Source organism: Solea senegalensis, unplaced genomic scaffold, assembly GCF_019176455.1.
Source record: "Solea senegalensis isolate Sse05_10M unplaced genomic scaffold, IFAPA_SoseM_1 scf7180000012513, whole genome shotgun sequence".
NCBI classification, from domain to species: domain Eukaryota; kingdom Metazoa; phylum Chordata; class Actinopteri; order Pleuronectiformes; family Soleidae; genus Solea; species Solea senegalensis.
In genome coordinates this window covers 181,251-193,423 of record NW_025320642.1, presented here as the reverse complement: position 1 = coordinate 193,423, position 12,173 = coordinate 181,251, and the positions used below count along the sequence as shown (strand labels likewise).

Here is a 12,173-nt window from a genome sequence, read left to right as displayed (position 1 = left end):
CTTGATGCCATGAAGCATTTCTAGCATCCACGAAACACACACAGAGTAATATTGAGTCACTTTATTAAAACAGTGATGTCACAGACATACGATTTTCAAAAAATAGATCATATGTTTTTTAAAATGAAACGCTCACTTCCTGAGTAAGTGCACAGTTAAATCTGATTTGTTTAACTATATTGAGACTTAAAAGTGTGATCTATACAGTGATTTGAAGAAATATGAAAATAGTGTAAATTTGCTTCTATAATTAATATACGTTCAGTCCCCATTTGTTAATTCAGTCAATATTTAGAGATTTCTTAAATTGTCCCTGTTCCTAATAGAAAAGTGCAGTTCAATTGAATCAACTAATAATATTCTTCCTAAATAATAATCCGTGCATACAGACTTGATGTTCATGATGTGAATTTAACATCTGACCCAGATTAGTTTTGTGATAATCTCAGATTAGACTTTTTTGTAATTAATTACAATCTATTTTTTTAGGCAATTCATGATAAGTATAAATCACAACTCTTCAATGAAGCAGTTAATCTTTTCTTGACCAAAAGATGTTTGGGTTTTAATTACAGTCTCTCTTTGTGAAGAGTGAAGTTCAAATGCCCTCAGAGGAACATGCAACATACTGGCCTTTAATCTATAAAAGCAATTTTTTTTGTGCAATACATCTTTAGACGTCAAATAGAATCACTTCCACTGAGACACTGAATGCTCCTGTTTACATCCGGCTCTTATCACCACTACGAGGGAATGTTGTGGTAGATTTTTGGCACATCAGGTATGGTAGATTATGGAAAGGTAGGTATTTCTGTGGCCGTTGTCGCAGAGACTGTGTTGTCAGTACACTTACAGAGACGCACGCTAGAAGGATTAGTTTGACATTTTGGGGAAAATACCCTTTTTGCTTTCTTCTGGAGTTGCATAAGGTCACTGCAGCGGCTGCAGGAATAAATCGTATTAATCCTGATTAAGATGTATTGCGTCTTTGTCCTCCTTCCATATATAAATAAATATCTACTCCAGAGTCCCAATACGTGGATTCTTGCACCAGTTAAGACAGAATTGAAGAAGACTTTTGGGTGAGAGGATGAAACGTCTTCAACTCCTGAAGATAACTTTGGCCTGGACGGCTGACAACCTTCACAGATCTGTGAGTTACACTATCTTTATCACTCCCAGTTGGCTGGAATATGAGCCAAACTAGAATAAAATGTACAGCACTTTTTTTCCATTTTATGTAGTTCCTATTACTATAATGTATGTTAAAATATTCATCTTTCATCATCATTTCATTTCATTCTTTCATCTCATAGAATGAGTGAAACATCATGATGGACCTCAATACCACAGACATATTTCACAAAACGTCAAACTATTCCTTTATATGGATGATGGTCAATGTGTACACCTGACATACAGTAGGCATCTTCTTCTCCAGATTGGCATTCATGTGGTTCGCTTGTCTTTGTGATAATAACTCATTTTACACAGTAAAATTAGAATCACATTCCTGCACACACTTAAATCCACTGGTATTGTATTAAGAATATAATTATAAATCATCACAAATTAGAGTAGAAATTCCTGTGATCCTGAGCAGCCAGTCAGTGCTGATGTCAGATCATCTCAGCACCGTGTTTTCTCAAACAACAGGTTAAGCTGTTGTCAAAATATACAGTGATCCGATGACTAAAAGAACACTTTTGTTTTTTTCAGTCAACATGTCACCAATGTCACTTAATAAAGTCGTCTGTCTGTCTTGTGTGTGTGGGAATGCAGGATCTCACATGATATCCCGGCTGGGGTCACCTCGCTGTCTGCAGCAGCTGCCCAGGTAAGTACAGGTACCTCCAGATAGCATAGTAGTGAACACCTGCTCCAGCTGCGACAAAGAGATGCCAAATGGCGTGGGCAAAGGGGACCAGGCCGTCGCTCTTGAAGAAGACCACGCCCACCACGTAGAGGACACCTCCCACTGCCAGTTCACACACACCTGAACGCTCCACCTGTAACACACCAGAAGAATCCATTAACTAAGATAAAATTCCACAAATTTGAAGGTGGGTTTGTTTTTTGAAGTCTGGGCTTCAACAACAAACAGTCTTTAAACCTAAGCAATGTAAATTGTTTACTGTACTTTTAGGCAAACATTTTCCTTCACATGTTTGGTTTAAACTGCAAATGTGAATGTACACCTGTCACAGTCTACATGGCCTAAATGCTTCAGTAAAATAGAAGAAGAAATGATTTATTTGTAATCACTTTAAAGATCTTAAATAATACATAGGCTTAGGGTCAACTGACAGTGTAGACCAGCGGCGGTGGCTCGTCTTTGAAACAGGGGGAAGCTCATTTCAGTCTTATAAATTCTGCAAACGAACAACTCGAGCAAGAAAATGATTTATATTTATAGTGTATATGTACAAATGAAAATGGGCTACTGTCGTGGAAGCTAAGCTTCCCTGGAAGTGATGTTTTTTTTCACTGCAGTGAGCAGTGAAAAAGCTATTCTGTGCTGTCCCATAGAGAACAGTTGAAGCTGAGCTTTAAGTGAATTTAATGCGGAGGCTGCTACAGGAACACACAAATCACATCCGTCATCCATGATAAACAGCTGATCCTGAACAAACTAGTGACACATTCCAATCGCATTCTAGCGCACATTTGATATTGAAATGTAAATTATTGATTTCCAATTTGGATATGGTCTCCAACAGACTAACACACTGTTATTTGTGTGTTACTCTTTTCTTTTCATGCTACAGCAGCTTAAAACCACAAACATGGATGTCATGGTGGTGCTAAGGAAAAGGTCAAGGGTCATCCAAGTCATCAGGTTTCATCTTTTGAGGATAAATGAGTGTACTGGGTTCCATGGTAAGTCCAGACTCAGTGTTTGTGAAATAAATGCAGTTTAACGACAGTGGGTATAACTATATACATAAATGCGAGTTATGGCCAGAGCACTAGCAGTTTTAATGGTAACTTAAAATTTGTAACTAATAATCCCTACAGCAGACAGTGGTTTAGAGTTGTTAAGAAAGGCAAACACATTTATTTTATTATTTATAATGTTTTCTCACCATGGACAGGATGACCAAAGCAGGAACAGCTCCCATGGTGACATATCCCAACAACTCCACAAGCTTGTACCTGCCGGTAGAAATGTGGGACATTAATAAATAATGCCCCCAGTTTTCTAACATAGTTTCTGCTTCAAAGCGCAGTCGTTTGTTCTGCTGTAAACACTTGAGGACGAGAGTTTGGTTTCAGGTTAGCTGAGACTGTGTTACCTCTCATGGAAAAAGAAGACATACATGGATCCTATACAAGCCATGACCCAGATTAACCAGCGCATATGGCACGCCCAGGGCCCCAGCTCCCTCAGCATCAACCTGGTGAAACACAGCACACGTCCATCGATGTTAAAAGTTCACCGAACGTTTGTTCTTCATCAGACTGAAAAAAACGATTTGATTTGTCTGCAATCGCATGTCCCACCAGGGTGAATAGGACGCAGCAATGAAGAAGTAGATGGCCATTCTGTCACACATGTGGAAACGCTCTTCTACCGTCCTGCACACACAGAGGAAAGGACAATGTTATCTTCTGAAACACACATGGGCAACATAAGGCCCTGGGGCCACATGTGGCCCACCAACCAGTTTCAACCGGCCCGCGGTTCGATTTTGAAATGTATCAGTTAGGTAACATGTTGCATTTTGTATGTATTTTTTTACAGCGTTGTCACACATATAAATATAGGTTTAATGATTATTATTGTTTCTTTAAAAAATGGGTAGTTCTGTTGCCCATCCTTGTTCTAAAATATGATAGAGGAAAAGGTCCAGTGGGAAAGATTTGGGAGGGTTTATTGGCTGATATTGAATATACCATCCATTATGATGTTTGCATGTGTGTAATCGGGCTGCCATCTTGTTTCTACAGCAGTCTGAATGGCGTTTTCACATTAACATTAAGTGGAAAGTTGCTCTGTAAACAAAGAAGAACAACTCCATCTACATAAACTCTGTGCATTGTGCAATAAAGAAGACGGAGGAGACAGCGGAGCGGGAGAGTAACTTCCGGTATGTGCAGACCACATACTGTAGATACCTGACACTTTGGAAAAGGTAAGGTGTCAGATGACACAATTTCTTACAAACTGTTCGTCTAAATAAAATAGTCTATGGAGGATATTAAGCCACCCAGAAACTGTTAAAGCTTCTCCATGAAAACAAACAGAACAAACACTGCTAGAAACGTGGAGGAGAGAGCGCTGTGAGGACAGCTTTGTTGATACTGACTACAACGTAGTCATAATAAACCACGTCAGGTCAGGACACCAGTGGGAAGAATTAGCAAGTGAGATAACAAGTATTTTAGGAACAATAACACAGCTTTAAGCCCCAGACCTCTTTGACCTACAACCGTCCTGACATGTCTTCACCTTGACAACATGTGAACATGAGTAACACTAAGACCACACACACACACACACACACACACCGCAGGTGGCTAATTTTCCATGCAGCGGTGTGAAAGAGTGTAGAGGTGATGAACAGGCCCGAGAGTCCGCTCCCATAGAGCCAAGCAGCAACGCGATGCCATTGGTCCATGGAGGAAAAGTAGAGCAGCGAGCCGCCCACCAGACTGGGGAGGATCCACAACTAGAGGGGATTAAAAATGAATAAATAAATAAACACGCACCAAAACATAGTTTCACGTTACTGCTTTCATGTTCCCACGCTGTGCTACAGTGGGTTTTCTTTAAGCATGTTTTAAATTTTAACCACTACATCCTTTTCAATAATACATGTAATATTGTTGGCAGCATACTTTATAAATACTTAATTGGTTAATTGTCACTGACAGCGTAAACTAAACAAAGCAGCGTCCTGCTGTAGGTTTTGAGTAATGACACTACTGACCACACCAAAACTGTTTTGGTTGGTTTAGGGTTAGTAGTTTGTCTTTTATGTTACACATGTAAAAGTGGTTTCTCTATTAATTAAAAAAAAAGAAGCATATTAATAAAATTTCCATACTTTCTCTGCACACGCTCTTGAAAAAGACATTGTAGGGGACAAGACGACAGCAGTTAAAAGAAAGTACAGAGCTGTGTCTGTGACTGGAAGCTTTACGGTCATTATGGCCGTGTTTTCTCTGTGTGTCATTCATTCTGCCATCAACAGTGTACAGGGATTACAGCAGATTAGAGAACACGACAGGATGAATCACAGATTACAGTAGGCCGCTGGCTCCACAGTGCAGCCAAAGAGTCTCCCCATCCTGCCTCATTCCTCACAATCCTCTCCATCCTTTTTTCAGAGGTTTCCTTTAAAAGTGACTAAACATAGAAAACACAGGAAGAGTCTGCGACGGTGGAGTGGACTCGCAAAAATAGCCCCGAGCTCTCGGCCCTTTAACTCTGTGCGTTTCTCTCTCACTCCCTCTCTCTGTCCGTGTGTTTGTTTGACTCACTCCATGTGTGGCACAGTTTGCAGCATGTTCATAGTCAGTGGGCTGGTATCTCTTACTGGCTGGCACTCTGCAGTTCATGAACCTGAGAGAGAGAGAGAGAGAGAGAGCGAGAGAGAGAGAAAACGAAAGGGAAAATTGTTTTTAAATCTGGAGGCTTCATGTGTTAATAGAGTACTGTGTGCTGAAGCCATGAAGGGAAATAGTGTGTGTGTGTGTGTGTGTCTTAAATAATCTGTGTGCACCGATTGTCAAGCAAATCTATCTTTGTGAGGACATTTAGACCTCGTGAAGACATTTTGGCTTTTTGAGGGTTAAGACCTGGTCTTAGGGTTAGGGCTAAAATTAGGTTTAGGTTAGGGTAAGCGTAACTGTTACGGTTTGGCATTTAGTTGTGATGGTTAAGGGTTGAGTAAGGGGCTATGAAATGCATTATGTCTACGAGTGTCCTCACAAAGAATGTGAAACCAGCACGTGTGTGTGTAGGACAAATTTTGATTCAAAAATCTTTGTGAGGACATTCTGGCTGCTCTGCATAACATTAAAGGGTTTTTTTAAGGGTTAGGTTAAAGGTTGAAATGGTTATGGTTAGAGTCCGAACTAAAAATGCTGTCCAAGTGTGTGTGTGTGTGTGTGTGTGATGGTCATTCTTGGGGATTTACGGGTCTCTAATCCACATCACATTGTCTAAATTTTTGCATGCCTCGTTACTGTGGAAAATGTCTCTGTTGCTATGGTCACCACTGAAGTCACTGTCTTTGCTGTACCTCTGACCACTATCCAGCAACATCTTTTCTTATATATCTTCTGAGCTACTGTGTGTGTGCGTTTGTGCGTGTGTGCGTGTGTGTGTGGCTATTCAATCAACAGTAAATCTCTAAATCCCTCTGCAGCGCTTACAGGGATAAACACATCTGGAGATGTTACGAAAGCACATTTTATACATTGAGATGAACACACACACGCACACAGTCATTTGAACGCACCCTTTCATGCAGGGCCACAGGTGTGACTTTGCCAGTGAGCTGTGTTATTCAATTATGCGTTCAAGCCAGCTGCAGTTGTTGCAACACTCTGTTCATTTTGAAAAATTGGGCTATAACTCGAAGAAGTGTGAGTGTGTGTCATGTTAGGAAATTAGAGGTGACAGAAAAGAAGGTGCTTTAGCAGAAGGATACGGAACCAGAAGTGAATTAACCATTTTAATTCATTTTAATTCAGTCTTTCTCCATCAAACAATGACGGATCAGATTCAGAATCAGATTTTAAATAAGCAGGGAGAAATGATGGAGAAACACTGTACCCACAGAACAAACCGTGCTCTGGTCACGGGAATAACGTTAAGGTTTCTGTTTAAGAAATTCATGAAAATGTGGACCGGCGTTAAAAGGCGTCATAAAGCCTGATTTTACACTCTGCAAAAAAAAGATCACCAATGTCGTTGTTACCTAGTAATAAAAACCTGTTAATGGTTAACTTCATGTTAACTTCAGTGGCACCTGCTCCCTAACTAATTTACATTTATTCAAATGACCAAAAAACGGACCGACTGTGCCGAGACTACTGGTGCCACAGACACAGGACAGACACAGTTACCAGCTTTGCCCAGGATTAATGAAGGATTAATAACCATATATTCCATCTCTGTCTACATCTTGTTAAAAATCTAAAAGCCTAATAAACAAAATGCTGTTTTAGACTTATTTCATTCATGTAAGCCAACTTCTTCTTTACTAATGTGTGCTCTGTCAAAAGAGAGAAGAGATATATGTATATATATATACACGACATTCAGTTTATCTATTTATACGTTATAACTAAGAAGCTGCCCTTGTGGTCTTACTCTCCCACAATGCTGTGTATGGCAGGACAGATAACCCTGCACAGAACAGTCAGTTTAGTTTATGGAGCGGAGGGTGTGAAAATACACAGGCCTGCATGAAAACAGGAAAACTGGGAAGGGGGAAGTGATTGTATAGAAACACAAATGAATGACTTTACAGTGACTCTGACTCTGACCTCCAAATCTTCCTCATCAATGTCTCTATCCGCTCAAAGCAGCCTCTTGAATACCTTCCGAAAATTGGCATTCCTTATCCTCTCAAAGTGCCTCTGAATATGTGTGTGTGTGTGTGTGTGTGTGTGTGTGTGTGTGTGTGTGTGTGTGTGTGTGTGTGTGTGTGTGTGTGTGTGTGTGTGTGTGTGTGTGCTCACCACCACAACCCTCACAACAGGAATGTCAGTGTGTTTTCCTGTTGTGAGTCTGGTTTGGCAGCTATTCTTCTTAGGACACTACAGCGTTCACTTCCATTCATTCACACAGCCCGAACAAAGCGATATCCTAACTCTCAGATCATTTTATGCATAACCCTAACCCTAAACTTAACCAACTCCTCAGACATGAGGTTCTGACTCATTGGGACCCGGTTTTGGTCTCCATGAAGACTACTGGCCCTGATAAGCCAGGAAAGCTCCTGAAGAGGTAACAAATACATGCACATACACGCACAATGTCTCCGCTTTTAAAGTAACATTATGGTATATCAAAAACATCTTTTTATTTATCGTACCATAAAAACAGATTTACAAAACACCGTCAATGTCTGCGTGAGTCTGCATGTGCGAAATAAGAGTTTGTGATGACACCAATGACACAAAATGTGACTTCTTTACATTGTGAGATAACATTTTTGCACGGCCGCTATTCCCATGCACCCCCCCCCTCCCCACTCCCTCGGAGCCCCACACACTGCGCCAAGTGCGTCACAAGAGAACAGTATTCTGAGTACTGTTGTGGTATTGTAGGACTATCAATGGACCTGAATGTGGCACTGTGATGTTCTCTAATCTGTTATGACAGAAACCTGTGTGTGTGCATGCACATTTGTGTGTGTGTGCACTGAGCTGAAAGGAAGGGAAAGAGATTCACAGGCTGTGATCAGAGAGGACACTGTTATCATCAGCAGCACACTATTCTCTTTTTTTCAGTTCTGTCCTTCCACACACTTGTTTCTCCTAACGTGTGTGTGTGGGGGGAGGGGGGGGGCGGAGTTGACTACTCACACAAAACAACAAGGCAGTTTTAGTTAGTGTTAACGTATGAAAGCCCATTACAGCACATTCCATACATTAATAGGATCGGTTGCATCTAAGAGGATCAGAACTGCTGGATCCTGGTAAGATAGTGTGCATAATACATAGTATAGGAATTTGTGAGTGTGTGTGTACTTGGTATTCCTTATGTTGTGAGGACCTGAATCCCATTATCGGGACAAAAATCAAGTCCACGTAACATAAATGACTATATTTTAAGGATTTTAAAGTTAGGCTGAGGTCAGAGTTGGTTGAGGCTAGGGTCAGGGCAGGAGTAGTTATGGTTAAGGTTAGAGTAAGTCTCCAGGAAATGAATGTATGTCAATGCAATGTCCTCTGAAATTGTGGAAACCAGTGTGTGTGTGTGTGTGTGTATGTGTGTAGGACTATTTCCTTTTTCCAGCAAAGATCAAGTTCATCTCCTCGGGGAATCCAACTCTGGTTCTCACGACTATCACCACACATACACACATATTTGTGGTTCCTAACCCCTGCACCTCCACAACTTTATCAGGTGAGCTCAAACGTACCTCCCTCCCTCCATTAACACCACCCGTCATGTGCCGTCACGTGGATCATAAAGTAAGCTAGACCTTTCAGACATAGATACCTTATCATCTCTGCTTTCTTTTGGGCTAAACGTGTCGTTTTTATTCATTACTCTCAACTGTTTGTTGTTGCCTCACTCGCTATATTTACCCATCACTGTTATCTACTCCATCTATTATTTACTCTAATACTTCGGGGCATGACCACTTCTCTTTTGTTTTGGTGACACGTTTCTACACACCCGCAGCTGTGTCACACAAACGGGACAGCTTGTTGTACATGATGCTGTCTGATATGCAAATCACTTCCACATAAATGTGTGTACTCACACTCACTGTAAAAGAATGAATAAGACTTTAGAAAAACTTTAGTCCTGAGGAAAAAATATAGACAAAAGATGCAGATGTGGTTCTTTAACAGCTTTCCTTGTAAGAATGTGCAAGGGTTTTATTTAAATATTAGGGCAGAATATCAAACTGGGATTTTCCTGGCATACATACATGGATTGTGATTTTTCAACATATGGACTACTATACTATACAATGCAATAATGACAACTTTTAAACACAGCTATGCACATTTTTTTGTGTGTTTGGCCTTTAATTTCTAGAATATCCTTTATCTGTATCATTTTTTTCATGCATATTGTTGTTTGCATAAGTTTATGCCAGGTTGTGCATTTTTGAGTGTTCTATAAATGTTTTCTTGTATTTTTCTATATATTAAACAACGTTGACTAAAATACTCACACTTATACACCTATGCCCAAAAATGTCCTCATTGAAACCCATTGAAATCACTATTTTGATGCATCATGACAAAAACTTGGCAATTTAGGGGTTAAAAACTTTACAAATTAATTTATGTTTAATATGTATGATGAGCACTGATGTTAATATAATAAATAGAAATTAAATAATAATTGCATGCAATTTCAATAGCTTGAACCTTTATGAGCAAATTTTGGTGCTCTAGGTGTGTTTATGTGAGTATTTTATTAAATATGATTGCACAATAATAATAACAATAATGTAATAATAATAATAATAATAATAATGCATATAAACTAATGTTTCTGCTTATCTTTCACATATACCAGGCTGCAGTAATCAAACCAAAAATAATCCAGTTTGTATGAAGTATATTGAAAATAATTCATTTATTGTGTGTGTGAAAACCTGGCAATTTTAAGGGTTAAAGCTTCATATTACAGCTTCATGTAGGTGTGGTTAAAGATATCATATTGTTTCTGACATTTTTGTATTGTATTTTTTTAAATGAGAAAATTCACTTCTATTAAGTCAAAATTAAATGTATCTGCATATGCAGCTGTGTTAATTGTGTATTAATACATATATTTTGTTTTATGAAGTAGTCTTTGATTTGAAAAAATACATATAAACTGTCTCTCTCTCACACACGCGCACGCACGCGCACACACACACACACACACTAATGCATAACGTTCCTCTGGTTGTACAGTGCGCGTGGACGCACCAGATCTGTCAAACAGGAAAAATATCATGTCAAATATTTGCAGGCAAACTGCCCCACACAGACACACATTTACCTTCCATATTTACTTTTCCTTAAATCCATCTCGTGCGTGGGTCGTGCGCGCGCAACGCGTCGGTGCGCTCGCGCTCTATCTACCATCCAAGCGAGCTCCGTGCCCTCCTACGGGTTTCCCCATTCCGGATGTCCCACGGCCGCCGCGCGTCCACACGTAAACACATAAGTTCAGCGGGGACAGCGACGCGCAGAGAAGGTCAACTGTCCAAAAACAACAACAACAACCACGCGAGTTTTAACTCAAAGAGTTGGGACTTTGCGGGAGATCAAACAAAAGAGTCATGCGATGGAGCAGAGGTTGGTGTTGGTTGTGCGCGCAACACTGAGGAGAAACAGTGGAGAGTTTGGTTACGAGTCTCAGATGTGTTTGCAGGATGTTCCGCGGGACTGGGCTTGTAACCCCTCCTCTCCTCACCTCCTCTCCTCCTCTGCTCTCCTCTCCACCCCTTTCTTTCTCCTCTCCTGGCTGATGATAACACACAGCAGTAGCAGCAAACAGCAGCCCCTCCCTGCCCACTGCACGTTTCCAAACAGCCGCGGTAGCAGTGACGTGAACATACATGTTGCTCAAGAATTAATGGGGCACAATGGAAAGTACAGTAAGGGAGAGCTGTATTAGAGTCATTAGACAGGGAGGGGACACACGTTACACAAATACAAACCCAGAAAAGTTCCTAAAAAAAATAACAAAAAACTCAATTTATTAAACATGTTACATTTACTTAACAGAGAAAGGGACAAAGAAAAGATGTTCACTTTTTTCACTGAAAACATTTAGAAATGCATGTCTGCAACACACTCAGTGATTTTCCTGCTAATATACTAATTGTTGCTGTTTTGCAAGTGCAATGTTTGCCCATTCAAGACATGAGCGACACAGTAGACCATTGTCTGATTCTCCTCTTCATAATGAGCTGTGCATGTTTGACAGCGGACAGACCTGGACAGCAGACAGGGCACTCACAAACACTCACACTCTGCTCTGTGTCTACAACTCTGTTGTAACTTGTGCAGTGCACTGTTCTGCAGAAATAGACATGGAGTTCCTGGGAGACGGTGTTGTCTTGACGGGAGCTTGTGTCTCTACAAGTCTATAAGGGCAAGGGGAAAGGTATTGGGCTCGTAACTGGAAGGCCACTAGTTCAAATCCTGGGGGCTGTCCACTGGTGTAATAAGGATGGGTTAAATGCAAGGGTCAAATTCACGATCACTAATTGATTGATGTGTGTGAAAAATGATTAACTCTAACTCTGCAAAATTCCAACAAAGTGTCTGCATTTATGGTACCTCCATGGACAGTGCTTAACAACACATGTATTAAACCACCACACAAAGCCACAGCTGCCCTTAATTAACAGCATTGGTAATAATCGAAAAAATGTTACTGTCATGGTTACTACACCAGCATGTACAAGCTCTATGACCAAAATTATATTTTTAATGTTAATTAATGCTAAAACATGATTATTATTGTT

The 12,173-nt window shown here is 40.3% G+C and overlaps 1 protein-coding gene across 1 annotated transcript; it reads right to left on the bottom strand.

The window, feature by feature from the left end:
* Positions 1-46: 46 nt before the first annotated feature.
* Positions 47-11,159, bottom strand: mmd2a (monocyte to macrophage differentiation-associated 2a). Its single transcript, XM_044014845.1, has 7 exons — positions 10,697-11,159; positions 5,488-5,569; positions 4,513-4,673; positions 3,505-3,579; positions 3,297-3,398; positions 3,087-3,156; positions 47-2,009 (listed from the first exon to the last, which is right to left on the bottom strand). Exons 1-7 carry the CDS (start codon positions 10,780-10,782, stop codon positions 1,809-1,811), a joined length of 777 nt encoding a protein of 258 aa, XP_043870780.1. The 5' UTR covers positions 10,783-11,159; the 3' UTR covers positions 47-1,808.
* Positions 11,160-12,173: the final 1,014 nt, after the last annotated feature.